The sequence below is a fragment of the Lipotes vexillifer genome, unplaced genomic scaffold (genome assembly GCF_000442215.2).
Source record: "Lipotes vexillifer unplaced genomic scaffold, Lipotes_vexillifer_v1.1 scaffold1288, whole genome shotgun sequence".
NCBI lineage: Eukaryota > Metazoa > Chordata > Mammalia > Artiodactyla > Lipotidae > Lipotes > Lipotes vexillifer.
The window spans coordinates 174,564-187,313 of record NW_006776097.1 but is presented as its reverse complement, the minus strand read 5'-3'; the positions used below and the strand labels follow the sequence as shown (position 1 = coordinate 187,313).

The window sequence follows — 12,750 nt, the reverse complement described above, 5'->3', positions numbered from 1 at the left end:
TTTCCCTGGCCTATAAGACCCTCCTTCTCAGGATATCACCTTTTTTTCAATTTCCTATCTCTACCCCTTTAAAATGAGCAATATTCACACTCAGGCTCTCCTTAAGACTTAGTGGGTAGGGTGGTGCTTCTTCCTGTTTAAGGTTTAGTCTTTCTGCCTGTGCACTTGGCCCCATTTCCTCTCTTCTCCTTAGGATATTGCTTTAATCAATTATTCTTCAACAAGCTTACATGGCTGCTTTACAATTATAAATATTTTAGTCTTCTTAACAGTCCGGTGAGGAGGCACTAGTGTCATCACTAATATCCCTTTAAAAATCTCTTTTAACTACTTTTCCCTCTTGCTGATTAATGTCTTCTCCCTCATAAGTACTTCTCTAAAGAGTATCTTATTCTTTCTCTGCTTCTTCACCTCCTGTTCACTCCGTAACCTTTTGCATTCTGGCTTCTGTCCCACACTTTATAAATTGACCTAGTAATTGATACCACTGACATTAATTGCTACCTCCAGAAGGATACTTTAAGTCTTCATTTTCATGACCCACTCTGTAGTATTTGACATCATTCATAATTTTTCTTTGAAACTCATCCATGGCTTCATTTTCTGTTGGTTTTCCTTTTCTTGCTTTTTTTTTTAACCTCTTACAATATCTTCTTTGCTTTTTTCCTTTGCCTGCTCCCTAAAATATCACTGTTTCTCAAGATTCTGTCTTTGACTCCTCCTGTCCCTCTGTGTTTTCTCAAATAATCTCATCCACTCTCTTAGTTTATTACCTGAATACTGATGACTCCCCATTGTCTCAGGCTCAGACCTCTCTGCTGAGGTCCAGACCCGTATACCCAACTTGACCCTGGGCATTTCCACTTGGATGAATGCTCTCTGTACACATATGCCTAGTACTGAACTTCCCAACTTCTGTCTCAAATCTCTTTTTCCTCCTATATTCTCTACTTTGGTTGGAAGCATCAGCATTTGCCCAAGCCAACATTCTGTAGTCTTTCTAGATCTCATTCTCCTCCTGTCACACACCACTCAACATGCTCTGTCAGTTCTGAGTGCTTCTTAAACTTATTACTTCTGCTCTGCCCTATCCCACTGGCCCTAATCATCTCTCGTATATTCCTACAAGAGGTCTTCCTGCCTCTGGTCTTATTCTTATCCATTCATCCTTTAGTCCAGAGTAATATTTCTTCCAACAAAGTATTCAGTGCTTATCATAATTAGTTCCTGCCTAATTCTTCAGACTCATCTCCAACTATTAGTTTCCTCGCACATTACAGTCCAGTCATACTGAGTCATTTCTGCTCCCTCAAGCATATTGAGTAGCTTTATACTTCTCTGTCACTGCCTGGAACATCCCTCCTTTCTTCTCTGCCTAGCATCATTTATAAGTTTTTTAGACTTGTTTATTTGATAAGACCTTCATTAATTTCGAGAGACATGACTATATAATGGAGTCTAAATCACTTTATTCCCTTGACTACTTTGGTACCATATACCTGTTTCTATTTTTCTACCATTGAATAACATATTAAAGCAATTATTGGTTAGCTTGCTTGCTTTTCCTATAAAGCTGTGTGTTCCTGAAAGTAAGGGACTGTGTTTTATTCATGTTTGTATACTTAGAACAAAGCTCAATATTTGTTTGTTAAATTGAATACTTGGTTTTTGTTTTCAAATTTTTTGGAAAACAAAACCAAAGATTGAAAGTGTGTGGGGTTTTCTTTTTTTTTTTTAATATTTGAATTTTATTTTATTTTTCTATACAGCAGGTTATTATTAGTCATCAATTTTATACACATCAGTGTATACATGTCAATTCCAGTCACCCAATTCATCACACCACATTCCCCACCCAGATCCCCACCCCCCTGCGGCTTTACCCCCTTGGTGTCCATATGTTTTCTCTCTACATCTGTCTCTCAGCTTCTGCCCTGAAAAATGGTACAGATGAACCGGTTTTCTACATTCCACATACATGCGTTAATATACGATATTTGTTTTTCTCTTTCTGGCTTACTTCACTCTGTAAGACAGTCTCTAGATCCATCCACGTTTCAACACATGACCAAATTTCGTTCCTTTTTATGGCTGAGTAATATTCCATTGTATATATGTACCACAACTTCTTTATCCATTCATCTGTCGATGGGCATTTAGGTTGCTTCCATCACCTGGCTATTGTAAATAGTGCTGCAATGAACATTGGGGTGCACGTGTCTTTTTGAATTATGGTTTTCTCTTGGTATATGCCCAGTAGTGGGATTGCTGGGTCATATGGTAGTTCTATTTTTAGTTTTTTGAGGAACCTCCATACCGTTCTCCATAGTGGCTATATCAATTTACATTCCCACCAACAGTGCAAGAGGGTTCCCTTTTCTCCACACCCTCTCCAGCATTTGTTGTTTGTAGATTTTCTGATGATGCCCATTCTGACTGGTGTGAGGTGATACCTCATTGTAGTTTTGATTTGCATTTCTCTAATAATTAGTGATGTTGAGCAGCTTTTCATGTGCTTCTTGGCCATCTGTATGTCTTCTTTGGAGAACTGTCTATTTAGGTCTTCTGCCCATTTTTCGATTGGGTTGTTTGTTTCTTTAATATTGAGCTGCATGAGCTGTTTATATATTTTGGAGATTAATCCTTTATCCATTGATTCATTTGCAAATATTTTCTCCCATTCTGAGGGTTGTCTTTTCTTGTTTATGGGTTCCTTTGCTGTGCAAAAGCTTTGAAGTTTCATTAGGTCCAATTTGTTTATTCTTGTTTTTATTTCCATTACTCTAGGAGGTGGATCAAAAAAGATCTTGCTGTGATTTATGTCAAAGAGTGTTCTTCCTATGTTTTCCTCTAAGACTTTTATAGTGTCTGCTCTTACATTTAGGTCTCGAAACCATTTTGAGTTTATTTTTGTATATGGTGTCAGGGAGTGTTCTAATTTCATTCTTTTACATGTAGCTTTCCAGTTTTCCCAGCACCACTTATTGAAGAGACTGTCTTTTCTCCATTGTATATCCTTGCCTCCTTTGTCATAGATTAGTTGACCATAGGTGCGTGAGTTTACCTCTGAGCTTTCTATCTTGTTCCATTGATCTATGTTTCTGTTTTTGTGTCAGGACCATATTGTCTTGATTACTGTAGCTTTGTAGTATAGTCTGAAGTCAGGGAGTCTGATTCCTGCAGCTCTGTTTTTTTCCCTCAATACTGCTTTGGCTATTTGGGGTCTTTTGTGTCTCAATACAAATTTTAAGATTTTTTGTTCTAGTTCTGTAAAAAATGCCATTGGTAATTTGATAGGGATTGCATTGAATCTGTAGATTGCTTTAGGTAGTATAGTCATTTTCACAATATTGATTCTTCCAAGCCAAGAACATGGTATACCTCTCCCTCTGTTGGTATCATCTTTAATTTCGTTCATCAGTGTCTTATAGTTTTCTGAATACAGGTCTTTTGTCTCCCTAGGTAGGTTTATTCCTAGGCATTTTATTCTTTTTGTTGCAGTGATAAATGGGAGTGTTTCCTTAATTTCTCTTTCAGATTTTTCATCATTAGTGTATAGGAATGCAAGAGATTTCTGTGCATTAATTTTGTATCCTGCTGCTTTACCAAATTCATTGATTAGCTCTAGTAGTTTTCTGGTGGCATTTTTAGGATTCTCAATGTATAGTATCATGTCATCTGCAAACAGTGACAGTTTTACTTCTTCTTTTCCAATTTGTATTCCTTTTATTTCATTTCCTTCTCTGATTGCTGTGGCTAGGACTTCCAAAACTGTGTTGAATAATAGCGGTAAAAGTGGGCCTCCTTGTCTTATACCTGATCTTAGAGGAAATGCTTTCAGTTTTTCACCATTGAGAATGATGTTTGCTGTGGGTTTGTCATATATGGCCTTTATTATGTTGAGGTAGGTTCCCTCTATGCCCACTTTCTGGGGAGTTTTTATCATAAATGGGTGTTGAATTTTGTCAGAAGCTTTTTGTGCATCTATTGAGGTGATCATATGGTTTTTCTCCTTCAATTTGTTAATATGATGTATCACATTGATTGATTTGCATATATTGAAGAATCCTTGCATCCCTGGGATATATCCCACTTGATCATGGTGTATGATCCTTTTAATGTGTTGTTGGATTCGGTTTACTAGTATTTTGATGAGGATTTTTGCATCTATATTCCTCAGTGCTGTTGGTCTGTAATTTTCTTTTGTTTTTGTATCTTTGTCTGGTTTTGGTATCAGGGTGATGGTGGCCTCATAGAATGAGTTTGGGAGTGTTCCTTCCTCTGCAATTTTTTGGAAGAGTTTGAGAAGGATAGGTGTTAGCTCTTCTCTGAATGTTTGATAGAATTCACCTGTGAAGCCATCTGGTCCTGGACTTTGGTTTGTTGGAAGATTTTTAATCACAGTTTCCATTTCATTACTTGTGATTGGTCTGTTCATATTTTCTATTCCTGGTTCAGTCTTGGAAGGTTATACCTTTCTAAGAATTTGTCCATTTCTTCCAGGTTGTCCATTTTATTGGCATAGGGTTGCTTGCAGTAGTCTCTTAGGATGCTTTGTATTTCTGCAGTTCCTGTTATAACTTCTCCTTTTTCATTTCTAATTTTATTGATTTGAGTCCTCTCCCTCTTTTTCTTGATGAGTCTGGCTAATGGTTTATCAATTTTATTTATCTTCTCAAAGAACCAGCTTTTAGTTTTATTGATCTTTGCTCTTGTTTTCTTTGTTTCTGTTTCATTTATTTCTGCTCTGATCTTTATGATTTCTTTCCTTCTGCTAACTGTGGTTTTTGTGTGTTCTTCTTTCTCTAGTTCCTTTAAGTGTAAGGTTTGATTGTTTGAGATTTTTCTTGTTTATTGAGGTAGGCTTATATAGCTATACACTTCACTCTTAGAACTGCTTTTGCTGCATCCCATTGTTTTGGGTCATCGTGTTTTCTTTGTCATTTGTCTCTAGGTATTTTTTTATTTTCTCTTTGATTTCTTCAGTGATCTCTTAGTTATTTAGTAATGTATTGTTTAGCCTCCATGTGTTTGTGTTTTTTATGTTTTTCCCCTGTAATTCATTTCTAATCTCATAGCACTGTGGTCAGAAAAGATGCTTGATATGATTTCAGTTTTCTTAAATTTACTGAGGCTTGATTTGTGTCCCAAGGTGTGATCTGTCCTGGAGAATGTTCCATACGCACTTGAGAAGAAAGTGTAATCTGCTGTTTTCAGATGGCATGTCCTATAAATATCAATTAAATCTGTCTGGTCTATTGTGTCATTTAAAGCTTCTGTTTCCTTATTTATTTTCATTTTGGATGATCTGTCCATTGGTGTACGTGAGATGTTCAAGTCCCCCACTATTATTGTGTTACTGTCGATTTCCTCTTTTATAGCTGTTAGTAGTTGCCTTATGTATCGAGGTGCTCCTATGTTGGGTGCATATATATTTATAATTGTTATATCTTCTTCTTGGATTGATCCCTTGATCATTATGTAGTGTCCTTCCTTGTCTCTTGTAACATTCTTTATTTTAAAGTCTGTTTTATCAGATATGAGTATTGCTACTCAAACTTTCTTTTGATTTCCATTTGCATGGAATATCTTTTTCCATCCCCTCACTTTCAGTCTGTATGTGTCCCTAGGTCTGAAGTGGGTCTCTTGTAGGCAGCATATATATGGGTCTTGGTTTTGTACCCGTTCAGCAAGCCTGTGTCTTTTGGTTGGAGCATTTAACCCATTCACGTTTAAGGTAATTATCGATATGTATGTTCCTATGACCATTTTCTCCTTTGTTTTGGGTTTGTTTTTGTAGGTCCTTTTCTTCTCTTGTGTTTCCCACTTAGAGAAGTTCCTTTAGCGTTTGCTATATAGCTGGTTTGGTGGTGCTGAATTCTTTTAGCTTTTGTGTGTCTGTAAAGCTCTTGATTTCTCCATTGAATCTGAATGAGATCCTTGCTGGGTAGAGTAATCTTGGTTGTAGGTTCTTCCCTTTCATCACTTTAAGTATATCGTGCCACTCCCTTCTGGCTTGTAGAGTTTCTGCTGAGGAATGAGCTGTTAACCTTATGGGAGTTCCCTTGTATTTTACTTGTTGTTTTTCCCTTGCTACTTTCAGTAATTTTTCTTTGTCTTTAATTTTTGCCAATTTGAGTACTATGTGTCTCGTGTTTCTCCCTTGGGTTTATCCTATGTGGGACTTGCTGTAGTTCCTGGACTTGGGTGACTATTTCCTTTCCCATGTTAGGGAAGTTTTCGACTATAATCTCTTCAAATATTTTCTCAGGTCCTTTCTCCCTCTTTTCTCTTTCTGGGACCCCTATATTGCAAATGTTGTTGCATTTAATGTTGTCCCAGAGGTCTCTTAGGCTGTCTTCATTTCTTTTCATTCTCTTTTCTTTATTCCATTCCGCAACAGTGAATTCCACCATTCTGTCTTCCAGATCACTTATCCGTTCTTCTGCCTCAGTTATTCTGCTATTGATTTCTTCTAGTGTAGTTTTCATTTCAGTTATTGTATTGTTCCTCTCTGTTTGTTTCTTCTTTAATTTGTATTGTTCCTCTCTGTTTGTTTCTTCTTTAATTCTTCTAGGTCTTTGTGAAGCATTTCTTGTATCTTCTTGATCTTTGCCTCCATTCTTTTCCTGAGGTCCTAGATCATCTTCACTATCATTATTCTGAATTCTGTTTCTGGAAAGTTGCCTATCTCCACTTCATTTAGTTGTTTTTCTGGGGTTTTATCTTGTTCCTTCATATGGTACATAGCCCTCTGCCTTTTCATCTTGTCTGTCTTTCTGTGAATGTGGTTTTTGATCCACAGGCTGCAGGATTGTAGTTCTTCTTGCCTCTGCTGTCTGCCCTCTGGTGGATGAGGCTATCTAAGAGGCTTGTGCAAGCTTCCTGATGGGAGGGACTGGTGGTGGGTAGAGCTGACTGTTGCTCTGCTGGGCAGAACTCAGTAAAACTTTCATCCCCTTGTCTGCTGTTGGGTGGGGCTGAGTTCCCTCCCTGTTGGTTGTTTGGCCTGAGGCAACCCAGCACTGGAGGCTACAAGCTCTTTGGTGGGACTAATGGTGGACTACAGGAGGGCTCTCGCCAAGGAGTACTTCCCAGAGCTTCTGCTGTCAGTGTCCTTGTCCCTGCGGTGAGCCACAGCCAACCCCCGCCTCTGCAGGAGACCCTCCAACACTCTAGCTGGTAGGTCTGGTTCAGTCTCCTATGGGATCACTGCTCCTTCCCCTGGGTCCCGATGTGCACACTGCTTTGTGTGTGCCCTCCAAGAGTGGAGTCTCTGTTTCCCCCTGTCCTGTTGAAGTCCTGCAATCAAATCCTGCTAGCCTACAAAGTCTGAATCTCTGGGAATTCCTCCTCCCGTTGCCGGACCCCAGGTTGGGAAGGCTGACGTGGGGCTCAGAACCTTCAATCCAGTGTGTGGACTTCTGTGGTATAAGTGTTCTCCAGTCTGTGAGTCACCCATCCAGCAGTTATGGGATTTGATTTTACTGTGATTGCGCCCCTCCTGCCATCTCATTGTGGCTTCTCCTTTGTCTTTGGATGTGGGGTATCTTTTTTGGTGAGTTCCAGTGTCTTCCTGTCGATGATTGTCCAGCAGCTGGTTGTGATTCTTGTGTTCTCCCAAGAGGGAGTGAGAGCACGTTATTCTACTCTGCCATCTTGGTTCAGGTTGTTTTTCCAGATTCTTGTATGTGAATTCGTGGTTGGTAGTGATGTTTTTAATCATAGTCTGTTGTTTTCTAAATAATAGATAATTAATTAAATTCACTCCAGCCTCATATCCTTTTTAATGTTGAGTTTCAGTAGCAAATCACTTTCCTTTGTGTTTTACATTCATTTGTTTATCCCACATTTATTCCACCAGGCAGTGAAGTAGTTCAGACTCAGTTCAGGTAGTTAGTAGTTTCTTTTTATATAAACATTGCCTACTCTTAGAGGAGGGAAAACAAAACAAGAAAATTAAATTAGGAAGAATCTCTTCAATAAAAATACTTACGAAACCTATGTTGACAGTTCTTAGGTTGATATTTTCTGTGTATATTTTTGCTCTGCATAAGTGCATTTCATAATCCCATTTATGTGTGGGTATATATATGAATGTTAATCTTTTGTATATATTGTGGGACCTAAGAAAAATGGAAGTATATCCAAATAAATGTTTGTCCAGTGTTAATCATTTCAGTTCAAAACCCGAGTTATTAAAATGATAGCACTACTTTATGTCTTCAGATTGAACTAAGAGAACGAGAGATAGAACGACTGTCGGTTGCATTGGATGGGGGTCGCTCCCCTGATATCCTTTCTCTGGAGACTAAAAATAAAGTCAACGAAAAGCTTATTGCTCATTTAAATATTCAGGTAATGAGTTTTATAATTATTTCACTGAGCATATGAAATCATAAGTGTTTATAATGGTCTGTGGGTTTGAAAGTGACAGGGTTGTTTGCTTGGCTTTTATTTACGGTGGAAAAAATTTGATAGAGTCAAAGTATCCAAAATTGGGTGCAGCTATTGAAAAATCATGTTTTTAAAGAATATTTAATGAGGTAGGAATATATACACCATAATGATAAATATTTAAAAGAAGACAATAAACCATAGGTAAAATGTAACCTTCAATTTGCTTTAAAAAAAAATGTGTGTGTGTATAGAATTGATGACTAATAAGAACCTGCTGTATAAAAAAATAAAAAAACACTAGGTGAACACACACACACACACACACACACACACACACACAAAATGTGTGTATGCATTCAGAGAGAGAAAACACTAGAAGAGAATACACCAAAGTACACTAACAAAGTTTATCTTTGTGTGATGGGATAGTCTTCTTTATGATTTTCTCCATTTTCAAAATTTTTATGACAGTTTTTCTTATATAATATAAAAAGGATGAGTTTTTAAAATAAATATAAAAATTAAACATATAGTTTTCACTTACCTATGTAGTGGTTTCCCTTGTCATGCATTTGACCTAAGAGTGAAAGAACAAGAGACTTCTATGAAGCATGACAAATGACCTTTAAGAATTTATTTATTTGTTTTTTAATTGAAGTATAGTTGAGTTACAGTGTGTGTTAGTTTCTGGTGTACAGCAAAGCGATTCAGTTATATATATTATATATTATTCTTTTTCATATTCTTTTCCATTATGTTTTATTACATGATATTGAATATAGTTCCCTGTACTATACAGTAGGACCTTGTTCTTTATTTTATATATGGTAGTTTGTACCTGATAATTCCAAACTCCTGATTTATCCATCCTCCATCCCCTTACCCCTTTGGTAACCATAAGTTTGTTTTCTATGTCTATGAGTCTGTTTCTGTTTAGTAAATAAGTTCATTTGTGTTATTTTTTTTTATTCCACATATAAGTGGTATCATATGGTATTTGTCTTTCTCTTTCTGACTTACTTCATTTAGTATGATAATCTCTAGGCCCATCCATGTGTCTGTAAATGGCATTATTTCATTCTTTTTTTATGGCTAGGTAATATTCCATTGTGTGTCTGTATATATTTACACAGCACAACTTCTTTATCCATTCTTCTGATGGACATTTAGGTTGTTTCCATGACCTTCAGAAATTTAGATGTCACTGCTGCCTAGACTGCAACCAGAATAGAGTAAGCCCCAAATATCAGCAGTAACTCTCGAGCAGTGCTGTTCAATAGAAACAGGATATGAGCCACATATGTAATTTAAAACTTCCTAGTAGCCTGATTTAAAAAGTAAAAAGAAAACAGATGAGATTAATTTTAATAATGTATCTACCTAAATATATCCAAAATATTACCATTTCAACATGTAATCAATGTTGTCAAATATCATTGCAACGTTTTACTTTTTTTTGTACTAAGTCTTTGGGATCCTGTTTGTATTTTACATTTATAGCACATCTCTGTTTGGACTAGCCACATTTTAAGTGCTCAGTAGCCATGTGTGGTTGCTAGTGGCTACTATGTTGGACAGCACTCTAGACTCATATTATCATCGTAGTGATAATCTTGTCATATTTTTAAAACTCTGTATTGGGAAAAAGTTCACACAAATTTCTTACTTATCCTTTCCTTCCATGCTTGAAAATTGAAGATAGTGGATATATATTTTTACTAAACCACACATTGTCAGTTTTGCAAATCGAAACAGTATAAGTTTGCAAATGTAGAATAGCTGGGGTTTTAACTTTCGGTTTTTTAAAAAATATAGTATTTTGAAATATTTTGGAAGTTCAGTATTTTAATAATTTTCCAATTTATATACCTTATGAATTACAAATTCAATTTAGGTTGACTTTCTTCAGCAAGCTAATAAAGACCTGGAAAAGCATATACAAGAGCTTATGGAAACCAAGGAAACAGTAACTACTGAAGTTGTTAATTTAAGTAACAAAAATGAAAAACTCTGCCAGGAATTAACTGAAATAGACCAGTTAGCACAGCAGTTGGAAAGACATAAAGAAGAAGTGCTCGAGACTGCCGACAAAGAACTTGAGGAAGCAAAGGTGTGTCTAGGTTGTGGAGGTGTTCATTAATTCTCCTAGAGTATGGTGAGCTTGAGACCTTTTGATGTCCTATTTGGGCCTTTTGGTTTGTTTTGTAATTCACGTTTTTCTAAGGTGTTGTTTACATCCCCTAAATTCTTGCCCTTTTTCTAGTTGTTTGTCTTTCTGAAGCACATCTCTTCCTAGAACAGCTCTCCAGACTCTATCCTCTTTTCCTACAAGATTTTCATCTCCTTTTATCTCTGCATTGTGAGCAGGCTTCTGAAGTTTGTCCTCTAGGTCATTTTGTGCTCATGAACCTTTAAAGGTATTTTTTGAAACTGTGTATGTCCTTGCACATTTTTAAGTTGATAGCTAACATTTTTCATCTTCAAGTTTAAATAGATACAAAGGATGTAATTTCTAATCAGTTGTAAGTATTGATCTCTTAAAACTGTCATATCATTCTTTTAAATATAGCCAGTATAATCCAAATGACCCTTCTTGAAATCCTCACAAAATTTTATCCTATTTTAACATATTTTATGCTTGAATATCTTTTTATAATAACTCATAACAAATGTCTCTGCAGTTAAAAAAATACATGAATTGAAATTTTTTATTTTAAAAAATGTCCTGTGACTGTAAGGTTCAGAGTGTTAGTATTTAGTATTTTCCTCTAGATAGTGTTATCATTATAATTATTAGTAACCAGTGGATCAAAGTGACAACTGTAGTACAAATGTTGATAAATACTTATTAAATTAAAAAGTAAAATTTTATTGGAAATACATCTCTTAGTAAGATATAATGGGAGAAAATAGTGTCTTAATCAAAGGCTTCGGCCAGCTGCAACATTTCACGTTATCTTTTTGTCTGGTGCTTCGGAAGTTTTTTATGAGTAGAGATACAATTACATTAGATGCATGCCCTTCTTTTGAAAAGTGGGGAAAAGGCAGTTGTGGAAGGGGAGGTGGGAAAGAAGAATTCACATGATACCTAGAGCACAAGCAAGTTCTCAGGTAGATAATTTTTAAAAAAAAAAAAAAAAAAAGAATCCAGATATTGATTCCTTAAAACTATATATACATATATATATAATATATATTGTAAATAATATATTATTTATATATATATATATGTATGATAGTTTTACATAATACTTGGATAGTCTTTATGTTATCCCAGGAATGAGTATAACCTAGTTTGAAGATCACTACTTTATATCAGTTGAATAATATGAGTTAATTTTATAGTGTCACCTCCACTAATTAGGGGAATAGAAGGAAACTACCTCAACATAATAAAGGCCATATTATGAAAAGCCCACAGCTAACATCATACCCAGTGACAAAAGACTGAAAACTTTTCCTCTAAGGTAGGAGCAAGGGAAGGATGCCCATTCTTACTACTTCTATTCAACATAGTACTGGCAGTCCTAACCAGAGGAATTAGGCAAGAAAAAGAAATAAAAGGCATCCAAATTAAAAGAAAGAAGTAAGATTATGTTTCCAGATGAGATGATCTTATGTGTAGAAAACACTAAAGATTCCATTAAAAAGAAAAAACAAAAACAGAACTAATAAATTCAGCAAACTTGCAGGATACAAAATCATTGCATAAAAACCTGGTGCATTTCTATATGCTAGTAATTAAAATACAAAAAGGAAATTAAGAAAATAATCCCATTTACAATAGCATAAAAAAAAATAAAAGTACTTAGGGATAAACTTAATCAAGGAGGCAAAAGACTCATACCCTGACAGCTATAAAACACTGCTGAAAGAAATTAAGACAGAAATAAATGGAAAGATATCCTGTGTTCATGGATTGGAAGACTGGATACGGCTCGAATGTCCATACTACCCAAAACAATGTGCAGATTCAGTGTAACACCTCTCCAAATCCCAAGGGCATTTTTTACAGAAATAGGAAAAAAATCCTAAAATTCATGTGGAATCTTAAAGGACCCAGAATAGTCAAGACAGCCTTGAAAATGAAGAACCTAATTATTGTGTTTTTAATTTTGCTTTTGTGGCTTTAGTTTCATTGCAGCACTCCTATATCTCATTCCTCTCCTTTTCCACTTCCTTTTGCATATTCTGTGCTGTGCATACAACATATTGAACACTGCTTCACGTGTCCCATTGGCAGTAATCAAGAATGACAACTTGGCTCAATAAAAGATTCCTATAGGTTATTTTTATATATATATATATATATATATATATATATATATATATTTTTTTTTTTTTTTTTTT

At 35.8% G+C, this 12,750-nt stretch overlaps 1 protein-coding gene across 1 annotated transcript in view; it reads left to right on the top strand.

Annotated features, from left to right (window-relative positions):
• The window catches only part of CEP135 (centrosomal protein 135), a 68,401-nt gene that overhangs the window by 10,348 nt on the left and 45,303 nt on the right, over positions 1 to 12,750 (top strand). The window contains exons 6-7 of the mRNA XM_007450260.1: positions 8,230 to 8,358; positions 10,295 to 10,510. Of these exons, the coding sequence (XP_007450322.1) occupies positions 8,230 to 8,358; positions 10,295 to 10,510 (345 nt within the window). The remainder of the gene's footprint in view (positions 1 to 8,229; positions 8,359 to 10,294; positions 10,511 to 12,750) is intronic.